A 24,508-nucleotide genomic window follows, 5' to 3' on the forward strand; every position below is an offset into this window, starting at 1 on the left:
TGGACCCCACAGCCGGCAGACGCCCTAGCCCCCACCTCCTCCCTGTACCCCCTGCCTTCCATGTTGGGAGACGCCTGTCCTTCCCACAGATCATCAACCTCTTTGTGGCTGTCATCATGGACAATTTCGACTACCTGACTCGGGACTGGTCCATCCTGGGCCCCCACCACCTGGACGAGTTCAAGGCCATCTGGGCTGAGTACGACCCCGAGGCCACGTGAGTCCCGTCTGCAGGCCCCTGCTGGACCCTCCCTCCCCTGTCAGCCCTCCATTCCAGGCCCCGTCCTGGGTCCACCAGAAGGCACTGGAGGGAACGAGCCACTGCCTCTCCGTCCAACACCCGAGGCCCCAGCTCAGAGAACTGGAGTTTCTCAGGGTCAGAAGGGACCCCATAGCACCCCCAACCCCACCAGGGCAGAAACTGCCTTGGCTTCATTGGGAAACGGTTGCCCAGCTTCTGCAAGGATGCTTTTAGGAGCAGACAGCTCAGTACCCCCGCCAGGCTACTCAGGGTTGGTCGTCTGACCAACAGCTTCGCACTTGATAAAGACGCAGAGCCCCCGCCCCCACCCCCAGAATGACTGGGTCGGAATCCGCGTTGCTCCTAACCCCGCCCTGGAGGTCCACATGCACTGCTGCCTGCCCGCCCATCTTTCTGAACAGGCAACAGGCTCCTAGTCCAGGACTGTTTTCCAGCGGCCAGGCACCATGCTAACCGCTGCGAGTATTATCTCATTTATTCTTGCAGCCACTGACGAGACAGGTCATAGGTGGACTCGCACCTGCCTTGACCCCTAGCCTCTACTTCTAGTAATACAGCCCACAGGCCCCCCACCAGCTTGACCAAAACCCAAGGGAGGCCCCGCCATGGGAGAATAAGGTCCAGGTGCCAGGCCTGGAGGGGATTCCGGCCTCCACCTGCCTCCAGGAGAGAGCCCTTCCTCACGGTGGGCGGCCAGGAGACCAAACATTGTTTCTTCTTTAAGAAGGGAGCTTGCTCCCACCTGCCCAACAGGACGGGACACAGGAAGCGTTCCCCACTCCCCCCCCCACCCACCGCCTGTCTCCTGGCTCTCTTTCCTGGGCCCTCTCTGAGCAGGGAGGGCCGTGGGGTGGGGGAGGGGGCTGCCAGGCTCACGGCCACGACCTCCTGCAGAGGCAGAATCAAACACCTGGACGTGGTGACCCTGCTGAGGAGGATCCAGCCCCCGCTGGGCTTCGGGAAGTTCTGCCCCCACCGGGTAGCCTGTAAGGTAACCAGACCTGCGGGAGAGGGGCCCTGGGGACAGGAAGAGGCACGGGTCTGGGGCGGGGAAGCTGGTGTCACTTCAGAGCAGTTGTCTGCTGGGCCCCGCGGTCAGACAACATCCCCAACTTACCCTTCCACCCCTCATGAAGGGGTCCCAGTCCCGCCTGGCCCATAGGCCTGGCGCGGTCCCCACTCAGCCGTGACCCCCCCTCTCCCTGCACAGCGGCTCGTGGGCATGAACATGCCCCTGAACAGCGATGGCACAGTCACCTTCAATGCCACGCTCTTCGCCCTGGTCCGCACGGCCCTCAAGATCAAGACGGAAGGTGAGGGGTTCACAGAGTCCTGGGCAGCTGTGTCCGGTGTGGCTGGCTTGACCTGGGTGACTTTGGGGTGACACCCGTGTCCATCCCCTGCCCCCAGGTAACTTCGAGCAGGCCAACGAGGAGCTGAGGGCCATCATCAAGAAGATCTGGAAGAGAACCAGCATGAAGCTGCTGGACCAGGTCATCCCGCCCATTGGAGGTACGCTCGGCTCTGGGAGAGCAGACCCTGGAGGCAGCTGGGGGGGGCGGGAGGCACAGGCTTCTCCGGGGGCCCTGGGGGCATCTGGGAATGGCCAGGACCCTCCACAAATGCCTTGGATGGAGCCCAGGGCGGCCATCAGGGCATGCAGCACCTGGGGGTGGAAACTGTCCCTCACCAGGTCAGCCAGAGGAGGGCTGGCCTCCAGCACCCCACCCTGGAGCTGCAGCCGACTCTCGTCGGCCTCAGGACACCCCTTGTCGGCCCCTCTACAGATGACGAGGTGACGGTGGGCAAGTTCTATGCCACGTTCCTCATCCAGGAGCACTTCCGCAAGTTCATGAAGCGCCAGGAGGAGTACTATGGGTATCGGCCCAAAAAGGACACCGTGCAGATCCAGGTAAGCCCCGCCCGAGCTCCAGGGTCTCAGGACCCCGCTCCCTCTCTGCATCCTTGAGGGCTGGTGATGGGGGCACGGCGGGGACAAGGGGGCCAGGATGGGTAAGGAAAGGCAATGAGGGGTCTTGGTGGCCCACACCAGAACAGTGACCAAGGCGTTCCTGCTGACCAAGGCGGCCTGGCCTCAAGGGAAGAACCAGGAGCCCTTCCATCTCTGGAAGACAGGACCTAAGGCAACAGGGCCCGTTCAAGGGAGGGGTTAGAGGTCGATCAGAGCATCCATCTCCAAAGCAGACTGCTCTCCCAGGTCGCGCTTGAAACGAACCACAGGGCATGCAAAGCTATGGACAACTTGGTTTTAGCTCATCTGCTCCTTATTTCTATTTTTTGGTGTTAATTATAATGCACATGATTTATAAATTCAAAAATAGACACGCCCGTGGGTTGTGTGTTCAGAAATTTATTCCCATTGCAATTTTTAGTTTGAAACAACCTCACAACTGAGAAAGTGGCATGTATAACACACGAACCTTTTTTTTTTTTTTCCTGAACCTTTTGAGACTAATTCCCAGCATGAGGTTCTATCAACTCAGGGCACCTTAAGGTCAATGTTCTGCAAACGAGGGCGTTCTCTTACGTAATTCCCCTCCGTGCCACAGTGCCACCCCAAAAACCGGGCAATGGACATGGCACATTGCCAGCCCATGCAGGTGCCCCCACGGCCCACAGTGCCCTTCACGGCAGAAGGGCCCGACCCAGAACCACACTGCGTTCAGTGCTCATAGCCCTTTAGTCTCGTCCATCCGGAGCCGCTTCTGGGTCTCTCCTTGGCCTGACCTGGATGCTGGGAAGCTTGCAGGACAGGGTATCCCTCCATTTGGGTCTGGGGGACGTCCCCTCGTGATAGGTTTAGGGTACGCTTCTAGGACAGGAATGTCACAGAAGTGATGCTATGTTCCTGGTGCAAACTGTCAGGGACACCAATCTGGATGTGTCCCGTGGCTGGCGACAGGATCTTTGATCAGCTCAAAAAATTATGTTAATGGCGTGTGCAATTGAAAGAGATTGTCTAGAAGACCATGCTGAGCACAAAGGGACGTCACCCCACAGGCCTGGGGGCTGTGAAACCGACCACGAGGTAGAGAGGAAACTCCTCGGGCCATGAGGGGTTGGACTATCCCAGAGGCCGGGCAGGGCCCAGACAGTGTAGGGGCCGGAGAGAGAGGGGCCCCGAGTTGAAGCCCCAGTGGCAAGGATTGGAAGGGAAGGAGGCCATGGGCTGCAGTCTGGTCCCTGCTCCTGCACTGAGGGTTACTGGGTCTCCTCTCCACCCCCAGGCTGGATTGCGGACCATCGAGGAGGAGGCCGCGCCCGAGATCCGCAGGACCATCTCTGGAGACCTGACCGCCGAGGAGGAGCTGGAGAGAGCCATGGTGGAGGCCGCCATGGAGGAAGGGATATTCCGGGTGGGTGAGGCAGGGCCTCCTATGGGCAGCTGCATATCACAGAAGGGAGGGCCGGGAGTCCGGCCGGACAGGAGGGGATGCGGAAGCCAAAGACCTCCCCCTGCCACATCTCTGGGGACTCAAAATCAATGACCCAACCTCCTTGATCGAGGGATCTCATATGACACATCCTGTCCCACCCACCAAGCCTCACGCTTTCCTCCCCACCCCAACCTGAGCCAACCCTCCTCTCAAAAGCCATCTGGTATGAGGGTCCTCGAGCCTCAGCTCTCATGTCCCTATGGCACTGCAGAGCAGGTCTGTCCTTAGGGCCACCTGGTTAAATCTTCCGGGGTTTTGTGTGATGAAATGGTGGCCCAAGCAGAGGCCCTGAGATGTCCGATGTCACTTAGCAAGCTAGTTGTGCTCTCAGCTTCCCCCCACCCCCCACCCCTGCTCTCAGCCCCTCCTCTCTCCTCCCTGCCCCTAGAGGACCGGAGGCCTGTTCGGCCAAGTGGACAACTTCCTGGACAGGCCCAACTCCCTGGCCCCGGTCATGGCCAACCAGAGACCCCTCCAGTTCTCGGAGATAGAGATGGAGGAGCTGGAGTCGCCCGTCTTCTTGGAGGACTTCCCTCCGGGTCCCAGCACCCACCCGCTGGCTCGTGCCAATACCAACAATGCCAACGCCAACGCCAACGCCGCCCCCGGCAACAGCCACCACAGCAGGAGCCCAGTGCTTGCCAGGTAGTGGCAGCGCCTGGCAGCCCTGGGTGTAGGGGTCCTGGGGTGGGGCTGGGAGGGCCTGGTCTGCAGAGGCTCCGGTGGCCGGCAGGGGGCAGCGGCGTGCGGGCGTTGGCCGGGGCATGCTTTAGCAGCAGCACCTGCAGCAGGGCAAGGAGCCCAGGCCTACAGGACAGGTTGGGTCAGAAGGAGGGGGACCGTCAGCAGCACTCACTCAAAATGCCGTCAACTGGGGGTCGGTCGTTGGGGAGGGGCTCAGGGAGAGCCCACTGTGCTGGGTGGCTACCCTCCCACCGCCCCAAACCTGTGGCCACATCCGTGTGGAGAAAACAGTGCAGGCGCCGGGCTCCACGCAGAGCTTCTGCTCCAGATGGTTCCCCGGTCCACCAGTTCCCCGGCCTTGCTTCTCTTTCAGCGTCCACTATGACAGGGAGTCCCCCGGAGAGGCAGAGCCGCCCACCGCTGCCACCTGCGCAGCCCCAGGCCAGTGTCTCCTGCCCACGGATGCTGAGCCTTCTCCAAGAGGCCGCTTGGCCCTGGCCGGGAGCCTGGCAGGGTGGCCTGGTATAACGGGAGCCAGCTGGGCCCTGGGTGGGAGAGCTGGCAGAGGACTAGGGTGCCATCTAGGTGGCTGAGTGAGGCGGGCAGGGGAGTGTGTGCACCATAAAAGGGGCCCTGGCCAGGAAACACACCCTGAGGACAGCCCCAGACATGCTGACACCAGGGCTCCGGGTCCCGCAGCAGATGGCCCAGCAGTCTCCCAGCAGGCCCTGCAGTACCGTGTGACCACAGGGGCCCTTAGGGAGCTCCATGGAGATGTGGGAGCTCACCCTGCTCCACCACTCACACGCACGCGCACACACACACAGGAGCACACACCCCCACTCAGGCTCTGGCCTGACCCCCTCCCCCACCCACAGGACAGAGACGGCCCACACAGCGGGGGTTGGAGGGCACAGGGCATCCTGCTGTCCTGGAGTGCTTGTCCCCAGCATGTCCACCCTCCAGGGTGCCCTTCCTAGCCTGAGGGTCTCAGAGTGTGGCCCACTGGCCAGGTGGGGGTCTGCTGACAACCACCCAGCCCTCCCCCCATCTCGCCCGCAGCACCGCACAGCAAGTCCTGTGAGGGGAAGTGGAGAGGACAGCTGACCTGGGGAGCCGCGCCTGGAGTCCAGGCCCCTCCTGCCCCCTGCCAGGTACTGCAGGGCCTGGGTCTTGGCTGAGGTCCACTCGGAAGAGCTGGGGTTTCGCTGGGTCCCAGTGGCCCCAGCATCCTCTTGGGGTCTTTGTGCCTTTGGAACAGCGCCCCAGGGCGGAGTCCCCCGTGCCTGAGGTGAGGAGGAGCCCCATGCCAGGGTCTCTGCCTGAGGAAGCCCCCCACAGCAGTAGGGCCCCAGAGAGTCCCTCCAGGTGCCAGGCTCCAGCCACGGCCCAGCTGATCCAAGAGGTGAGGCCGGGCCACGTGCAGGGCTGGCCCTGGGATGGCCTGGGGCAGGGGTGGGGATGGTGAGGGTGGGCCCCTGGGGCAAATCCAGGAAGACCCACCCACCTCCTCTCTGCCCACAGGCTCTGCTCCGAGGGGGCCTGGACTCCTGGGCGGCTGACGCCGGCTTCATCAAGGCGACAAGCCAGGCCCTGGCAGAGGCCTGCCGGATGGAACCAGAGGAAGTGGAGGTGGCAGCCGCAGAGCTGTTGCGAAGACGAGAGTCCTCGGAGGGCTCGGCCAGCACCCTGGGATCCCGGAGCCTCCAGTCCTCCCTGGGCAGCCTTGACCAGCCTCAGGGCTCCCAGGAGACACTCATTCCCCCCAGGCCTTGAGCCGGGGTCGGGGGTGGGAGCTGGAGTGCAGACCACCTCCCTGTGTCCACGGAGTGAATGGTGGGGATGGGGGACACAGCAGACAGCCAGAGGGGAGGACCCAGCCAGCCCCCCGAGGCGAAGTACAGGGAGAGCCAGTGTGTGTGGCACAAGCCACATCCACCCCCCAGCAGGATATTAAAGTCTCCAGGCCTGTGATGTGGGCACCTGGCTTCTGCTTGTCACCTGTTCATTCGGGCTTCCCCAGGAGCCCTCCCGGTGGGCCTGGGCCTGGGAAGGCCAGAGGGGCCACCTGGACTGTCAGTTCGCATGTGCCCAGCAGCCCCACCTCCAGCTGTCACCGCGGCCCCCCTTGTTTGAGCCCTGGCCGTGTCTTGTGGGCCAGAGTTTGCTGCCAGCCCAGGCCTCGAAGCCTCAGCTGCGCCTCTTCATGGCCCCCCATGGTCAACGACACGGAGTCACAACCAGTCACAGCGGCCACGATTGACCAAGCACCTCCTGAGCCCCAGCCTCAGGCTTGGCCGTGCCCACCATCCTCTTTACAAAGTACCTGCCCGCACGACACCCATTTCGTGCCCCCCGTAGCCTGGGGATGTGGGGAGGCACATGGAGGTGACATGCGTGCCTGGTCACACAGCCGGCGAGGGGCAGTGAGGCCCCACGTCCTGTCCCTCCTGTGGCCCCTTCCCACTCTGCTGCTCTCTCTTCTCCCCTCCCTCCACTGAGCGCTCTGGCTGTTGCTATGGTAACTATACTCCCTCTGCCAGCCTCCCAGCATAGCCCCAGGGCTCTGGGCTGCCCCCAGAGCAAGTGCCTAAACAGGGGGCTCATTGGTCTGCAGGGCGGGGGCAGCTGCCCCAGTTCCAGCCACTGTCAGGGGTTCACTGTCTCTCCTGGAGCACCCCACATCTGGCCTTCTGTCTTGGGGGCTGACCTCTAAGGCCTGGGCCTCTATCCAGGGTGGGGGGAGAGGGGAGAGGAGGCAGAGGCTGAGTCTTGCCTTCTGGCTCTTTCTAACCTTGGCTAGGACCTGCAGCCCATTGCAAACCCCAACCCCCTAGTCCTGGTCTTCAATTTGGTGCCTGCCTCCTACCCTGGAAGTTAAAGAGGAAGAAAAGCCCTGTCCAGGTTTCTCTGCCTGCCCACCAGTCCTGCTCCAGTCCTCCCAGGAAAGGCGTCTCCTCTGTCCAGGACACAAGTGTCCAAAACGCTGGCTCCGGGAGAGGCCGCAGATCAGAGCTGGCACGGCCCCACCAGCTCCCTCTTTGGTGTCCAGCGCCCTTCCCCACCTCCTCCTGTTTGTAAAGGGTTGAATGCTCATGTTCGGGCCCTGCAGAGCCTGGCTGAGGCAAATGTCTCATTAAAATCCAAAGAAGGGTGCATCCTTGGGGACTGGAAATCGGCCACTCCTGGGCAGGGTGGGCATGTGCGCTGCCTTATCCAGAAGGAGGGACCCCCAGGGCGCCACTGGGGCTCCGGGGACCCTGCTGGGGACTGCCTTGGAGGCCTCCTCCTTTCCTCCCACCCTCCCTCCCTGTTTGTACCCAGGCCTGTGGCTCCATCTCTCTTCCCCCACTCTCCTCTCTGCTCTCTAATTCCCCACCACTGTCCCCCATCTAGGGGACGGGGGACCCTCTAGAAGCTCACAGGCTCCATAGGGCAGGACAGTGGGCTCAGCTCCCCTTAGCTGGCCAGGACTCTTCTTAATTGCCCCAGTGACTCCGGATGCCTCACCAGCTGCCCCGCACTTCTGTTTGAGCAAAGAAGTTGGAGCACGTTGCCCTTCTAAAACCACTTTGCTGAGTTATAATTAACAAGAAGTGAGCAGCACATGTTCAAAGAGCGGTTTGGTTATTTCTGGAGAATTCCCCCCCTGGAACCGTCCCACCACCAAGATGTCTTGGTGCCTGTTGCTGCTCCGCCCCCTCCCCACCCCCGCACCGGGCAACCACCAAGCAGCTCTCTGGTGCTAGATTGGCTTGTGTTTTCTAGACTTTTCTACCAATGGAACCGCAGTTTGAGCTCTTGGGGGTCTGGCTTCCTTCACCTGTGTAGTTACCATGAGGTTCATCGGTGCCATGTCCGTGTGGAAAGTTCGCTCCTGGTGGTCGCTGAACAGTGTCCCACGGTGTGATAGGCCCTCTTGGCCCTTCCTCTGGGCACGGACATCGGGCTTGTCGCCAGTTTGGGGCCATGAGCACGGAGCTGCTGTGAACCCTGAGGGCGAGTCCTCAGGGGCCTCCTCAGCTCTGCCTGGCTGGACCCACCCCTAATCCTTCCCTGTGACCCAGCACCAGAGGAAACAGGAAACCATCTCGCCTGGGTTTGAACCTGCTCTGCGGCCACTGAGGGTGACCTGTGCTGTTACGGGGTGGTCATTCTCCCTCTGTCCTAAGGCTGCTGTGAGCACCATGCCCAGCGCCACGAAGTGGTAGCTGTTACTAGTTTGCATGGGCCCCTCAGCAGCTCCATAGAATCCCAAGTTGGCTTCATCCAGGATCTCGGCGCACCTCCCCAACCTTTGACATTGGACCCCTGTCACGGAGGAGGGTCCGAGTCCCCAAGGGAAAGGAGGGCCTGGACGAGGGCTGGTCTGCGAGTTGGGGGCTAACTCAGCTGTTGTCCTCACTGTACCTCAGTGACTATTTCCTAGGCAGGTGAGGGGCAGTGGCCCTGGAATCCCCTGGCACTTTCCTAGTTACTTCTCAGGGGTCCCTGATGGGCAGCCCTGCACAGCTGACCAGAAGGCTCTGAGCCCCCAGAGGGTTAACAGGAAACCAGTGCACGTAGCCAACCCCCAGGACCCAGCCATGTGGAAAGACGGCAGTTCCGTAGTAAACTTGGGGGTGGACACAGGTAGGGGTGGAGAGCCATCTGCCCCCCTCCGCCTGCCCCATAGAACTCCAGGTAACCCAGGAGATCAGAACCCAAGGAGCTTCTGGGTGTCCTCGATGAGCAGCTAGTCCGCCAAGGTACTCGGACCCCTTGGCAGCTTTACATTGGTCAGAGCCAGTCACGTGGCCACCGCCCACATCAGAGTGAGGATAGGCAGGCCTGCCTTGAGCCAGAAGGCAGAGAGTGGAAATAGCTGGTGATCAGCACTAATGACCAGTCCACCAGCCAAGTGACCTCTGAGCCCATTTCCTCCTCTGCAGACCAGGGGCAACGGCAGCAGGCGTCTCAGGGATCTTTGTGAGGGCTCAGTGAGACCCGTGCCACTCCCTTGGTCCAGGGCAGCACACGGGGCAACTGAGCGGGAACTCAGACGCCCCTGCACACGGCCCCCTGTGAGGCTGCGACCTGGGGCGTCGTGTCCAGCAGGGGTCAGCAGGCCAGGGCTCCTTCCTGCCTCGGCAGACACTCAGCCTGGAGCCCGGGCCTGCCCTGAGTGGTCAGCAGAGGCTGAGCCACTCCCTGTGAATCGGCCCCTCCCACTTCCCCGGGATCAATGACCCCTCAGGCCAGGAATCCTCACCGCTCTCCCCTGTACCCAGCCTTATCCACACTCATCCCTGAGACTTTCTACCCACCAGAGACCTCACTGTGACAAAGTCACTCTTATGACCGATAGAGGAGGGGATGGAAGGTCCGTGGAACATGGAGACTCACATCTGCTCTGGGTGCCTGGGCTTGCGACCTCACTTCCACCTCCTGAGAGGACGCCAGCGTGGTTATCGTCATGCTGAGGACCGGGGACCGGCCTGGGGTCACGTGGAAGGGCAGTCGCTGGAATTTGCACCCAGGTCTCTGAGACTGGCACCACCACCCTTGGCTTCGGGCTGTCCCTTGTTCTTACGCACTGACTTAGCCTTTACCACAAACTCTCCCCTGGCCCAGCCTCGGGTGCTTACCTTTGGGCCCTGCCTGGCTCCGGGAGCCTGGGGAGCCTGGGGACCCTGCTGCAGTCCCTGCTCAGCCACTAGACTACTGTGCAACTTTGGACAAGTCTCTCTCCCTCTCTGGGCCTCAGGTTCCCCACCCGAAAGTAGAGGGGCTGAACTAGGAGATCGCAGGGTCTTTCCCAACCGAGGGCGCTGTGGCCCTGTCCCACATCAGAGCCACTGCAGAGAAGGGCGGGTGAGGACCCGTATTGGAGGTTATACAGAGCAACTAACCTCTCAGTAACACTCGAAACCAAAAATAGTTGTTTTTTCATAGACCGGCTGGGGAGTTTGTAATCCACAGCAGTTCTCTCTCCCTCTTGCTATTTATAACAGATTCTGGTTTCCTCTACGGCTAAGTCTCTCTCCTCTGTAAGAGGGGAAGTCGGCCTCAGCCCGTGCTGGGGCTAAGACCTCCGAGTCTGCGCCCCAGTAGACCCTCTCTGGGGTCCTGCTGGCAGGCAGATCTGGGCTCTGTCTCCAGGTGAGCACTGGAGGGTGTGGGCAGCCAGCTGGGCAGGGTCTTCCACCAAGCCAAGTGCAGCCGTTGGGTGGGGCTGGGTGCTAGAACTGGAGGTCCAGAACGCTGGACTTTCCACCCACAATGTGAGGTCGAAGCTCAGACAGCTTCAGCAAATGCCGATGCCTAGTTCCAGCCCTAAAGATGAAGGGGAACAGAACTCACCATCAGGCCACCCCTGGAGATGTTTCTAGGGCCTAAGAGTATCTATCTCTTGGGTGTTTTGATTTGTCGCTGGAGGTCCGTGGCTGAGAGATCTGAGCCCCGAGTCACTGCTGAGTATTTTAACTACATGGCGTGGGAGCTTGCTGCCTGGGAGAGGGCCTCCCCACCCCCCTGCCCAGACTCCCCCAGGTTCCTAACTGCCTGGCTCCCCACAGCTCCTGAGCAATGGAGACCCCAGAACCCTGGGGGAAGGGCCTCAGCTCAGGGCAAGAGTGGGGCCCAAAATCCAGTCCAGTTAGGGTCTCAGGGCTAAACACAGGGTTGTATGTGAGTGTGTTTGAGTGTGTATGAGTGTGTGAGTATGTGTGTGCATGTTTCTATCAGGCCAGGAAGAAAGGGCTGAGGTGGGAGGGAGGTGTGTACAGGAAGCCGACCTGGAGAAACTTCAGGTTTAGGAGGGAGGGAGGACGGAAGGAAGCTGGGCGGAGGTGGGGTGGGAACCAGTTGGAGAGGAGGCCTCAGCTGAGTGGCAGCTGGACAGAGACTGAGGGGAGGTCACAGGCTCCCTCTGACCTTGCCGACCAGAATCTCCTGAGCTGTGGTTAAGCCCCTGTCCCGCCTCTGGCCACCCACCCCCCAACCTCTTGGCCCAGTTTTAGCCTCCCCTAGGGGCTGCAGCACCTAGGAGTTGGGGTCCGGGCCTCTAGTCACCCTGCTGCTTCCCGGAGGCCCAGCAGTCCCTGCTGAGGGGCTGGCCTGGCGACCTGAGACCCTGACCTCCGAGAAACCTGGGTCTCCACCCCCTGTGCCCCTGGCTCTGACACCCTGTGTCCTGGAGGGACGAGTGGGGCAGTGGCTCTGGTGTTTCCCAACAGGGAAGCTGCGAGTCAGAAGGGCCACCTACTCTCAGCAGGCAGAAGGACTTCCTGGAGGCAGGAAACCAGAATTAGAACCCAGAGAAGTCCAGAAGCTGGTGGGCCACAGAGCGCCTCTGCAAGATGCGGCCCCGCCATCGCCATGGGGAGGGCTGCCCCTGGAGCAGAACCCTGGGCCCACGTGGCCCCTCCCCGGGCCGCTGCTTCTGTGCAGGGCGAGACCGTTTCCCCTTCTGCAAAACTGAAAGAGTGGTAAAGCCTCCCTCACAGGGTTTGAGGGTGAAGTGAGAATACGCCTGTGAAGCACCTTGTCCGTGTAGAAGGTCCCTAACCCTGGTCTCCTCCTCACCTCTCATTGTGGTGGATGGGTGGGGAGAGAATGTCGGGGATCTGACTCAGCACTCTGCTGCCCCCACACACTCTGGCAGACGGGGACTGCCTGCTCTGCAGAGGGGCCTGTGGGTCCCGATGACAGTAAAAGGTGCAGAGTCCTGCCAGACCCCCTGCCTCCCCTCTTCCGCCCTGCTGGTGGCGCTCCCACTTTCCACCAGGATGGGGGACAGTGATTCGCCCTCGGAGTTATCTTTGTTTTGGGGTTACAAAGGGGTCTGGGCTTCTGGCTGGTCTAGGGCTCTGCGGGGTGGGCAGGGAGGGAAGGGGAGGAGGAGGGCACCACCAGAGGCGTCCGTGCCCAAATCAATGACCTGGTTGCATCATCCCAGGGTGCTGCCAGAGGCTGGAGCCAGGCTCCGTGCCCTCCCCTCCTCCACAGAGCTCCCTGCACATCTGGAGCTGCAGCTGGGTCCTCGGCTTGGGCCCCTTCCAGGGAAGGGAGCCGGCTGAAGTGACGGGGCTGTGAATGGCCCCAATGTTGGGCACCGGCAGAGAGAAGATGCCCGGGCGCAGCAGGAGGGGAGACAGACTTATCGCAGCTCCAGTCTCCTCCGTGGCTCCCCTTGTCCTTTGTGCCCACAGAAAGGCAGCTGCGCTCTTCCCCCTCCCCCACCCACCTCGCCCCCCAGCCGCCACCCAGGTGTCAGCTGAGTGCCCCCTTTGTTCCCTCCTGTCCCCAGGGCAGCTCAGGCCTCCCACACGGATCCCCAGCCGGTCCCCCCAGGTCACAACAAGCGGAGTGTGGCGACCCCCTGTGGGTCACAAAGGTCTGGTAGAAGGGCAGGGCGCCTGGCCAGGGATTAACCAAAAGACGGGCTTTATGATGCTGCAGGGTTGAGCTGGAAGGCGTCTTAAACACTGGCCCGAATATCCTTCAGTGAAGGTCGCAGATTCACTGGAATAAAGGGGGGCTTTCCTGGGGCTTTCACGTACCAAGGGCAGGTCGCTGTGCGTGCTGGGAAGGGAAGCTGTCGGCCTGGAGACCTGGGTTCTTACCCACGCTTAGCCACTAACTCGCTGTGACCTTGGGCAGTTCCCTTCTCTGAGTCCCAGTTTCCTCATTTATGAAACCGGGGTCCCCTCCAGGCCAAGGCTCCGGCGCTGTCTGCTCAGCGTGCGTGGATCCTCCTCCGGGTCCGCCACTCCGCCGGCCCCCAGCACGCGGGGGAACGCGCGCCAAGAGGTCCTTTTAAATGCTCCAGCCCCACCCCTGCTGCGGGCACCGGCCCTCGATTGGTCATCCAGTCCGGGGGCGTGGCTGGGGCGTGGCTTGGGCCTGAGCTCGGGGCGGGGCCTGGACCGGGCCGGCCCCCGCCCCCTTTGTCCGCGCTGCTGTGCGCGCGGGTGGCAGCGAGGTGGGCGGTGCGCTCGGGCGGGAGGTGTGTGCGCCGGTACCGCGCCGTCCCCCCTGCGGTGCTCGCTCTGGCCGCCGCCGTTGCCTGGGGCAGTGGCCCCAGGACCCCTGCCCCAGATCCAGGCCCAGACCCTGGAGCCCGAGGGCCATGGCCGGCCAAGGGGACTGCTGCGTCAAGGTGGCCGTCAGGTAGGGGACGGCGGGCGCGAGGGGCTCGGGCTTTGTGTCGCGTGGCCACGGGGCCGCTGGGTCCGGAGCCCGCACGCCCGAAGGGAGGGCCGCGTGGACCCGCGGGTTCTTGGAAGGTGGCTTTGTTTGGGTGGTAATTTCGGGCCCCTCTTGGGAGCCCTTAATAATCAGAAAATCGAATAAACAAGGAAATCCGGTATTTCACACCCAGGGCTGGCCCAGGCTGAGAGTCTGTGTGTTTCCTCTTCGCCTCCCCACGGGGCTGCTGTCTCATACCGGGATGTTGGGGGGAAATTTCCCCTCATCTACCTTAGTGGGCTGTTTCTGCCTTGGGTCCTGCCGGGCTGGCAGCAACCCCCTCCCCCCAAGCCTGCAGACAAAGATCAGTGCAGGGCTGGGACGGTCCCTGCCTCAGTGGGGAGGCAGAGGAGGCTGCTGGCTCTGCCCCAAGCAGACAGGGGGACTGGGGACAGAGGAAAAGATGTCCCCGGGGTTCCACTGCTAGAGGCCAGGAGGGTGTGCCCGGCGTACGCTGCTCAGGCGCTGTGATAAAATGGACCGGGGAGGGCTGCATGGACTTATCTGGGGTTTGAAGTGATGCCCTGACCTTGGAGGTGGGGACAGGACACGGCTGGGGCTTCCACGGGGCGGGACACACAGGTGCAGGTCAGGGAACACTGCAAAGGTGAGCTGAGCCACCGGTGCCCTTTGTTGGGTGGAGACACCACACCCCCTCTCACTGTTCTTGCTTTGGGTTTGTCCATTGGAGAGGGGTTGGTGGGTGGGAGAGGGCTGCTGGGGACTGCTCCACTGAGGCAGGGATGCTGGACAGGAGCGTCCAGCCATGCCCAGCCCTGCGTGATGTGTGGAGGTCTGGGGTCCAGGTTTAGGGTGGGGATCTGAGGCAGGTGGTAGGTGACCCGTATTCCAGGAGCCCAGTAAGGTCACCTAGACAGGGTTGGAACCGGCTCTGGAAAGGCATCCCTCCTCCTGCCCTAGGGCACATGCTCTCAGCCTCCTCGCCAGCCCTCTGCTGCCCAGAGAAGGGGGCACGGCTCCCGGGCTCTGCAGTCCAGGGAGGGAGACGGAGGCATCCCCAACCGTGCACCAGGCTGCACCCAGGCACCCCTTGAGCTCTGCTTTGCTGGCCCTAACAGACAAAGGGGAGCCCGCAGGTGCCTGGTGGGCTAGCCGGCGGGTGGGGCCAGGCTGCTGCAGAGCTGACTTTGCAGCAGGAAGCGGAGAGGTCGAGGGAGGGAGGTGCCTGGGTGGTGGTGGGGTGGGTGAGAAGTGTAAATGTGGCATCTGCGGGTCGGGAAGTCTGAGTGCACGGAAAAGGCAACCCCCCCCCACGGAACCACGGCTGGGAAGGATTGGGCAGGGGGTGCCCCACCGTGGGGGCTTTCCTTTAGACTCCATCTTGCAGGGGAGAGCCAAACAAAGCCCCCTCCCCGGGGCAGGGTCCCCAGGCTGGACTGGGGCACGGCTGGAAGTGGGAAAGCCCCCTGGGGTTGGCACTTTGTGTAGAGGAGTGAGGACTCGCTGGAGTCCCTTCCCCACCACCACCAGGTCCCTGGGACGCTTTCCACAGAAAGGAGGCTGGGCCTGCCCACTGCACCCCGCTCCTCCCTGCTTCCCCCTCGGGTCTCGCAGGGAGATCCGGGTGCCCCATTCCTTGCCTGAGCTGCTGATCTGGGTGGAGGGGTGGGGAGACTTGAGCATCACCATGTCTCAGGGCTCCTGGTGGGTGAGGCCCCCCACCCCACTGCCCCGTGCACCCCAGCAGGAGTGCCCAGCACACGCCAGACCTCAACGGGCAGCCAGCCGTGGAAGGCGGACAGTGCCTGGGCAGAAGGAGGCTTCTAATCAGAGAGCTGAGGATAGGGCTGGTGTAGGGGGCAGTCCCTCGTGCCTTTGAATCTCTTTCTAGCCCCAACCCCCACCCCCAGGAGTCTCTTTCGCCACTACAGGGCTGGGTCATGGGCCGGAGTGGAGTGGGAAGGACCAAGGACTTGGGATTGCTGAGAGCCTGCCAGTGCCGGGTGTCGCTGTCTCTCTGACGCTGTGGAAGTCCTTTCTTGTGTCTAACTGAAGTGCTTTCTGAGTCCCCAGGAGAATCACTTGCTGTGAGCCCTGGGTCCAACTCTTGGGACCGGGAGACCAGGAGTGAGACAAGGAGACAGACTTGGGCTGCCCTGTGTGTGTGTGGTGGGGAGCAGGGGAGCTTTTAGCTGAGGGGAGATGCGTGGAGTGCCCAGGCTGCTGGCCGGGAAGCTCCTGAGACAGGGTCCAAGCTGGCTGTAGCAGGTCACTGCAGGGCAGCCTGGGCTGGGGCAGGGCCAGAGGGAGAAGCCTTCATGTCCTGGGCTGTGGGAAAGTAGGGCAGGTCCAGGTGTGAGCCAACCCCAGATGCCCCACCCCACCGCATGCCTCCCTGCAGTCTGGTCCCTCTGCCCCTGAACTGTCTGCACTGAGACTGCCAGGCCGGCCCGGCAGCCTGCCTGCCATCCCCTCGTCCATTAATCCCCGTGCAGGATCAGGACCTAGAGCTGGCCTCCGTCTGGGGGTGGGGTGTGCAAGAGAGGTGAGCCTTAGCTGCCACCTGCACTCCCCCCGCCAGCAACACCAGGGCGACTGGTGGGGGGGGGGGCGGGTAGAGGGGGAAGCTGTTAGGAAATGCAAGCTGGCATAGCTCAAATTGGGGAAGGAAGCCAAGTATACGGTGTGTTTACTGAAGACTCTTCCAAGGCCCCAGCTCTGAGCCCCCTCCCTGAGGGCCGCCCTCAGTATGGCCTTACCCTTATCTCCGCCAGTTTCCTTAAGCTTCCTTCCCAGTCGGTTGGTCGGTCGGTGGGGGAGGGGGAGGCACCTCGGCCAGCCCACAGCCTTTCATGGACACCACAGGGCGGAGCAGGGACTGGGAAGGGGACCCCAGGGACCCTGAGAGCATGTCAGCCCTGTCCCCCTTGGGCTCTCTCGCTGCCATCTCTCCCTAGCTACCCCCGCTCTGAAGTCTTCAGAGTATCCGTCTGAATTTTGAATTAAGAGAATTGGTGACATGGGGCAGAGGCTGAAGGAGACACAAAGGAGTGTGCAAGGGTGGGGGTGGGGGCCCCCCAACAATCAGCCCCAAGCAAGGCCACCTGTGCCCCGTGCAGGCCCCAGCAGGACCTCTGGGGGCCGGGTGGAGACCCAAGGCCCTGGTGGTGGCCTCCTGCTGTAGAAACAGGGTTTATGTCATCACGAGGAAGTGGACTAGAGTAACCACAGGCCCCGGAAGCCGCGTGCCCTCCCCTACCCGGCAGCCTGGCTGGTTGGAGCTTTTCGAACCCTCTGGGGAGGTGGGGCGGGGCCGGGGGAGCGGCACCCACACTCTTACAGCTCTGGGGGCAAAGGGCTGGGCCATCTGGGCCTCCGCTTTACCCACCGCAGAATGGGGCAGCTGGCGGGCTCCGCAGGAGTCAGTAGGAGTGAAACGAGGCTATCTGGGCAGCAGCCCTGTGGCTTCAGCTGCAGTGACTGTCAGCTGAGATGCAGAATCCCCACCCCCACCCCCAGTCGTGAGTGGATTGATCGCAGGAGGCTGCTGTGAGGGAAAGGACTCTGAACCTCAGGTGGCTAAGCGCTGTTATTTCCAGAACCTTCCTCTGTGCCAGGTGTGTGCCCACGTCACCCCAGTGGAGCCCCGGGAGGTACCTGAGGTTCTTGCCGTTGCAGAGGGAGGAGCTGACTTTGAGTCCGGGGCACAGTCCCTTCCAAGCACACCCTCCTCGTGCTGCTCGCTGCTGCGAGTCTCGTGCCTCAGTTTCTTCAAATGCTGTACTGCGCACGGCTGCCCTACTGCGCGTGGCTGTCTGAGTGCCCATGGGGCGGTGCTCTGGAGACCGACAGCCATGCAGGTGTGTGGTGAGGCCTGGTGGTCGAGGCTCTCCCTTTGTGGAGCGGCTTCGCATGAGGCTGCTTGTCCCCACCGTGGTCCCAGCTCCTAACGCCCCTGCTCCCTGTGTCCAGGGAGCTTCTCCTTTCCCTGCACGTGCGCCTCCATCCCCCTTTCCCAAGACCCTGGCCAGGGTGGCGGGGAGAGGCTCCCTGCCCCCCGCAGCCGGCCGCCCGCAGCCAGGAGCCTGTTGCTCTGCATTCCTCAGCAGAGATGGTCTCCAGGGCCCAGTCCCCACGAGCTGTCCCCACCAGATGCAGATGCCATCGTGGCTCCGGGCGCTCCAGCTCAGCCTGACTCCGCAGCTCTGTCTCCGGGGAGGTCATGGGAAACCCCTGCCAGATGCCGGGGTGGGGGTGGGGCCGTGATGCCGAGGATGCTGGAGCAGAGTGGAGCAGGGTCCCTGACTCTTCCCTCGGCTCTTCCCGGGCCTGGCCATAGAGGAGTCAGACGGGCCGCCTGTGTGGCAGGCTGGGGTCTATCCAGGTCCCTGCTGCTGACCTGTCACTCCACTCGGGTGGTCCGCTTCCTCCCCTTGCCTGTTCCAGCCTTTCTGGGGGTGCCCTGCCAGACGGCTGGGATCACTGGGGGCCGTGGACCAGGAGGTCCTCCAGTTCCCTCCCTGGCGGACTGCCTGTCCCTGGCCATGACTCTGGGTGAACTGAAAGAAAGGTCAAGGACTTCGCCCCAGGGAAGTGGGGTCACAGTCCTGCACCGCAGGCTCCCTGAGTCTGCACCCTCGCCCTGTGCTCTCACGAACGTGTTCGGCGGCAGGACTCAGGCAGAGAGGGTCGACAGACTCTTCTACCAGGCCTGCCAGGACCTCGTTAACCCGTGCCCTTTGACCCCCCCCAATACAAAGCCTTCTTGTTTGGGGTTCAGAGCCAACCAGGTCCTTTCACTGAGGGCAGCCTCTGCTGGGTGGGTGGGGAGGGTCTGAGAGGCCCAGAGAGGAACCCTCCGGCTGCCTCTCTCCACACTGCAGCCCTGCAGCTAAAGGGCCAGCACCCCACAGAAGACCTCACCCCCCGCCCCGTTTCAGGGGGCCTGGCCTCTGTGGGAAGATGCCTTCTCTGAGCTAAGTCCACTTAAAGCTGCGGTGTCTGTGAGCCAGACTCCCCTGGGAGAGCGGGGATCCAGGGCTGGCGGGCTGCCACACGGGGCGGGCAGCCGGAGGAGGATGCGCTCCCTGCCTCAGCGGCAGCCGCCTCCTCGTCCTCCTGGTCCTCCTCGTCCCAGTTCTGCGCTCCCCTCCTAGCGTGGTGGCAGCTGCCGGCAGTACCGGTCTGGACATTCTCCAGGGGTCACTTTTCTGCAGCCGCCCTGCCTGACCTGGCGCAGGGCCCCTCCGCGTCGCTGCAGGTTTGCACACAGATGGGTTGGGATTCCATCTCCACCACCGCCAGTCGTGTGGCGTCGGGCGTGTTAGAGCCTCAGCCCAATGGGGGTCGTCCTGACACATTCCAGGGGTTCACTTGTGTAAGCGAGCTGGACACGGCTTCTCCAAACCATCAGGGCCGTGGGCGACTGTGACTCTGAGGAAGGAGACTGCAGACTGCCAGGCACCCCTTCCCAGGTCAGCGGTGTGCCGGGAGGAAGCTCTTTCTTTCTGCTGGCTTATCTGAATCCCCCCCGCTGTGGCCCAGTTCCCCTTTGATCTGGCTCCTCTGTGGCAGGTCACAGTGGTGGCTCGTGACTCAGTGTGACAGGCAGATGAGAGGTCACGGGGCTGCTCGAGTCCCTGCCATGTGTGTGCGCACACACACACACACACACACACACACACCCCTTCACAGTGGGCCTTCCACAGCTCAGCTGCAGGCTGCCAGTGGGCTGGGTGTGGGTTTGCTCTGTCCCTCAGTCTTCAGGGCAGCTCACCCCGAGACAGGGTGATGGCCCTCCTCTTGGGCGGTCCCACTGGCCCCTGGGGCTCCCTTTCTGGGTTCAGACAGGCATCAGGGTCCCACAGGAGAAAAGAACAGACAGGCTCTCTCCCCTGGGGCTGTTTCCAAAGAGACTAGTTGGTTATTTGGGCCAGGTGAGGGGCGATTCCAGCCCAGGTCTCGGGTTCTTTTCCCAGCCTTTGAGAGGGTGTCTCTCCACCTGGAAGTCCCAGAGGTGCACGTTTCTCGCACATGAACAGCCAGCCTCATGCGTGAACAGCTACACGCGTGTGGGCCCTCCCCAGCTCTCCTCCTGGAGCCAGCCTCAGGGCTGATGGCAATTGGAGGCGTCTGCCTGGAAGGCCTTGTTATTTCTTAGCTGTGTGGCCTTGACCAGTTGTTTAGTTTTGCTGAGCGCTCAGTCAGGGGCAAAAACTCCAGCCTTACACCTAAACGGCTGTGCCATGACGTGCCCTGTGCGAAGCAGCTGGGCACAGTATCTGGCAGAGAGGCGGCCCCGCTCCGGAGTGGTGCGGCTGTGACTGGGGGAGATGAAGGAGTTGAGGGGTGTGGGGTCTCAGGTGCCAGCCGAGAAAGGGTCAGGAATCCAGACCACACACCACTGTTGTCCTGGCTCATTGTTTTAATATCACAGCCTCCGGGTGGGACCCGAGACTCTTCCCCCCCTGGGCTGCACCTGTAGGAGCTCAGGGTCAAGACTGGGGGCAGGTCGGTTAGAAGACAAGGGAGGGGCCCTTGCCAGCTGAGCGGTGGGACTAATTTCACCTGAGATGCTGAGCAAACCCCCAGGAGCCCAAGGTCACTGGGTGGCGCCTGGGGGACCGGGACTGGCTGTCTTTGTGTATCTGTCACTAAGGGTGGAGGGGAAGAGAGCTGATCCCGGCCTCGCCCCCCAGCCTGCCCGGTGCTGGGTGTGGAGCTCTGGGCACCCTTTGCTGAGGGAGTTTTCTCCTTGGCTGTCTCTCTGTGCCCCTGGCCGCCTCCTCCCTGTCTCCTCTGTCCTTCCCTCCTGCCCTGTCCTCGTGGCTCCCGGAGGCCCGAGGAATAGCTGAGCTCAGCTCTTCCCGCAGGCTCCGAGCTGGGGGGTGGGCCCTGAGTCTCATCCCTGCAGTGTGCTTGTTTCTGGGGCGGTGGGGGGTGGGTCTGAGAATCACTAACCACAGCGGCCAGCTCCCGCTCAGCCAGGAACAGAGGAAGCCCAGTGCCAAATCCTGCCACTGAAAAGCTCTGGCCCTTTCTCCGCGTCCCTGCCCGGCTCCCACCATGCTCAGGCTGCCGGTGCCAAGTGGCACATAGACCAGGCTCTGTTCCGGGAGGTTCCGGGCTTTTTTGAGCAGGGCCGTCAGGCTGCCTCCCTGCAGGAAGGGGTGCAGGCGTCGGATGGGTGGGGCTCGGGGGAGAGGCCTGAGATGAGCTTCAGGAGGTCCTGGATGAAAATGAGACTGGAGGTTTGGTCCAGAAAACCTCCCTGAGAAAAGCAGGGAGCAGATCCACGGGCCGTAGTCAGCCAATCTGAGGTTCTCAAACGCTACATCAAGTTATAGTTGACCTTCATCCTGGAGTTTCTCACGCCCCCTTAAACTGAGCTTGAGGCCAGCCAGCGCCTCGCTCCCCTCGCCCCCCAGTCCTGGGTCTGGTCCTCAGCTCCTTGGGTCTGTCCTGTAACAACCTGTGAATGGGCTTCCGCACCAACTCCCCAAACTCCCAGGGAGGAGCAGGGCCACGAGTGATAAACGGGTTCTGGAGGCCCCCCCGCTCAGGGCGGGGCTGAGAGAGGCGGTCCGCCGCACACACCTGGCCCAGCACCAGCGTAGAAATCTCCCCGGAACCTCACTTCTCCTTTGCTTCCGTCTTCAGTCACCCCTCCAGCCCCATTTCCGGGACAGGCACTCTCTCCCGTGTCCAGGTCAGCCGCATTGGGAATCAGTGCCTCTCCCCGGCCACGGCTCCCGTCTCCCAGCCGGCATCCTTTCCTCTGGGTGACGTCGCTCACCCATCTACATCCCGCACAGCACCCTGGTGCTTAGAATGGGCTGGTGTGAGGCTGGCCGGCTCTGTCTGACTGCAGAGCACCCCACATGGGATGGCAGGGTCCCAGGGGAAGTCTCCAACAGACCCCACCGCTCCCGGACCCTAACATCCCAGCATCCCCTGCTCTCGTCCCCTCCCACACTGCCCCCACCCTTCCTGCCAGGCAGGCAACCCCGCAGCATGGGGGCTGCTGGTGAAGAACCAGCACTGCACAGCGCATGGACAGGGCGGTTGCCCCTCCCGCTGCTCCCAGTGTCCAGGGACCCTGATTCGATTTCCTCCAATCGCCAGCATTGCCAGCAGCCCAGGGTAATTAAATGGTCTTTGAACTGGATCCAGAACTCCCATCGAGAGCAGCCCGAGTGATGGTGGTGGGGGCGCGGGTGTCCTGGGAGCTGGTGCAAAGCCACAGGGTCCCCGGGGCTGCCCAGCCGGGCCCCACTCACCTGCAGTACCAGGCCGCCGGGGGCTGGATGTGTTTGGTCTTGAGTCCCAGAGGCGCGGGCCAGAGCCAGCCCGAGGGCCAGAGCTCCAGGTCCTGCCTGGGCCTGTGCTCGGCGCCATGGCTGCTCAGGTGGCTGCGGGCTCTGTCCCAGGCATGTGCGCGTCCGTCCCCAGAGGACGCTGAGCCTGCCCCTCAGCAGCACAGCAGAGCGGAGCCACTGATGGGCTGCAGACACACGGGTTCCAGCCCCCATGCCCCCGCTGTCGGGCTGCCAGGCCCCTCACTTCCTCTAGGTCGAACAGAGGTTGTGGGGCGCTCTGCCTGGCGCACACAGAGAGAGCCCATGGGTGTCGGCCGCCGCCATGCGCCATGCAGGAGGAGCCTGTGCTGGCCTTGGCGTCTGGCTGGCTGGTCAGTTGTCTGGTCTGATGAGAGGAAACCACTCTGGGGGATCCTGGGAAGCTGGGTTCTAGCTTCAGCTGGCCCGGAACCGCTGGACCGGGTGGGTAGGCGTGCACCCTCCTTGGGCCTCCGTCCTGTTGCCGTCCATTCGGGTAGCCCTGACCCAAGGGGCCCCGTTCTGGTCTGAGGGGAAGCGCTTCTGCGAACACCCAGGCCATGTTTCGTGGGAGAGCTGGGCCCGCAGGACCCGCACCCCCACCCCCCAAGGCTTTCCCCCTCCCCGTCCCCAAAGCACAGGGCAGGGGCAGGCTCGGGCGAGCTCGGAGTGGCTGGCAGTGTTCCGGAGCAGGGACAGGATGGCGGGAAGCCCTGGCTCTGTGGCCAGCAGCCCTGGGCCCTTGGAGCGTCTCTCTCGGTCCTTCTTGGGGTGAGCGTTGGCTTAGGGAGCCAGGGCCTGACTAGGGGCGCTGTGTGAGTGTGCTGACAGTGAAGGGCTGGCTCTGATGGGCCCAGGAGTGTTAGCGCCAGCCCATCCCCCTTTACTTTAGGCATTTGAGAGGTGCTGTCTGCCAATCCCTGCACATGCTCACTGATTCACCTCTGGTTGCCATGGTGACATCGTCATGGCAATGGCTGCTGGGAAGACACGGGGGAAGCCAGGCTGGATGGAGACAGCCTGGTCCACCGCTGACGCCCACTCAGCCCTGCTGCCGCTTTTCTACCTTATTCCAGGGGAGCCCTCCCCGGCCGGGATCTGTGGTGTGGGCCCCTCCTGTGGCGGCAGGCCAGGTGTCCCTTCTAGGGGTCCCTGCCCTTTCCAGCGCGCTTGGCCTCGGCCTGGTCCTGCAGGACTACACTGGCTTGGCCCCCTGGGCTCCTGAAGAAGAACCAGAGCTGGTTCCCAAGAAGGTTCTGCCAGGCTCTAGCACAGGGGAAGGGCTTCTGAGCTGGAGAGCTGAGCCCCTGGGAGTGGCCGGGCCTGTTCCTTGAGTCCCCAACCTGGCCCCTTGCCGTGAGGTCAGACAGACCTGGGGTTGGCCTGGGGTCACATTGCATTATTCAACCCGGACCAGTCACTCAAACTCTCTCAATCCCGCTCTCTCCCCTGTAAAATCCAGCGGACAGCACCTGCCTCGGGCAAACACACGCATTAACATGAACACATGAAAACCCTTTCCATGCAGGTCTGACAGAAAGCTCAATCACGTGGGCAGCCGTGGATGCGGGCGGTGTTGATGTTATTACTATTACTGTGGTGTTTTTACAAAAGCTGCCTTTGCCCTCTGGGGGGGCGCTCCTAAGCTTCCTTCCTTCTCCTCCAGCTGTGGGGGTTCTGCAGGGGCCAGGGTAGAGGGCTGACCCCGGCTCTCTGTCCCCCCCCCATCCCCGGCAGGATCCGGCCGCAGCTGTCAAAGGAGAAAATCGAGGGCTGTCACATCTGTACCTCCGTCACCCCGGGCGAGCCCCAGGTGCTTCTGGGGAAGGACAAGGCCTTCACCTATGACTTTGTCTTCGACCTGGACACTTGGCAGGAGCACATCTATACAACCTGCGTCCGCAGGCTGGTCGAGGGCTGCTTCGAGGGCTACAATGCCACAGTGCTGGCCTACGGGCAGGTGAGCCCCCCCACCCCCCTGGCTGCACCAGCCCTGCCGCCCCAGCAGTGGGCGAGAGCCCCACCTGAGAGCCGTGGAGGTGTGCTGTCCTCCGAGGATGCCGCAGAGGGAGGGCTACCAGCCAGAATGACAGCCCCAGGGTGTGGCCTCGAGACTCTCATGGGGCAGGGGACCAGGTGGCAGGTCATGGTGAGGGAATGGGGGGCACTGGCTAACACGTCCCTCCATCTTCGCCACACAGACGGGGGCCGGGAAGACCTACACCATGGGCACCGGCTTCGACACGGTGACGGCTGAGGAGGAGCAGGGTATCATCCCGAGGGCCATCGCACACCTCTTTGGGGGCATTGCTGAGCGCAAGCAGCGGGCACAGGAGCAGGGAGTGGCCGAGCCGGAGTTCAAAGTCAGCGCTCAGTTCCTGGAGGTGCCGTGGCCTCACAGGGCGGGCAGGGGGGCCACTTGGGAACCGGGAAACCATAGAAGATGGGCCGTCCTCCAGAGTGGTGGGAGGAGGCCGGGGAGCCCTGGAGGCATCTGTAGGTGATGAGTTCCCCGCTGCTGGAAGTATCCAAGTGAGGACTGGAAGACCACAGGGTGGACTGTCAGGGAGTTCCCT

The 24,508-nt window shown here is 62.6% G+C and overlaps 2 protein-coding genes across 2 annotated transcripts in view; both read left to right on the plus strand.

Moving 5' to 3' along the window:
- The window catches only part of CACNA1S (calcium voltage-gated channel subunit alpha1 S), a 37,697-nt gene extending 29,993 nt beyond the window's left edge, over positions 1-7,704 (plus strand). Inside the window, exons 34-44 of the mRNA XM_045184528.2 lie at positions 90-217; positions 1,157-1,253; positions 1,473-1,575; positions 1,673-1,774; positions 2,050-2,174; positions 3,511-3,639; positions 4,109-4,365; positions 4,778-4,926; positions 5,467-5,558; positions 5,666-5,809; positions 5,929-7,704. Coding sequence (XP_045040463.2) covers positions 90-217; positions 1,157-1,253; positions 1,473-1,575; positions 1,673-1,774; positions 2,050-2,174; positions 3,511-3,639; positions 4,109-4,365; positions 4,778-4,926; positions 5,467-5,558; positions 5,666-5,809; positions 5,929-6,180 — 1,578 coding nt within the window. The 3' untranslated portion in view covers positions 6,181-7,704. The remainder of the gene's footprint in view (positions 1-89; positions 218-1,156; positions 1,254-1,472; positions 1,576-1,672; positions 1,775-2,049; positions 2,175-3,510; positions 3,640-4,108; positions 4,366-4,777; positions 4,927-5,466; positions 5,559-5,665; positions 5,810-5,928) is intronic.
- A 5,653-nt stretch (positions 7,705-13,357) lies between these two features.
- The window catches only part of KIF21B (kinesin family member 21B), a 37,320-nt gene continuing 26,169 nt past the window's right edge, over positions 13,358-24,508 (plus strand). The window contains exons 1-3 of the mRNA XM_053913169.2: positions 13,358-13,557; positions 23,670-23,892; positions 24,134-24,316. Coding sequence (XP_053769144.1) covers positions 13,517-13,557; positions 23,670-23,892; positions 24,134-24,316 — 447 coding nt within the window. The 5' untranslated portion in view covers positions 13,358-13,516. The remainder of the gene's footprint in view (positions 13,558-23,669; positions 23,893-24,133; positions 24,317-24,508) is intronic.

Source organism: Desmodus rotundus, chromosome 10 (genome assembly GCF_022682495.2).
Source record: "Desmodus rotundus isolate HL8 chromosome 10, HLdesRot8A.1, whole genome shotgun sequence".
NCBI classification, from domain to species: domain Eukaryota; kingdom Metazoa; phylum Chordata; class Mammalia; order Chiroptera; family Phyllostomidae; genus Desmodus; species Desmodus rotundus.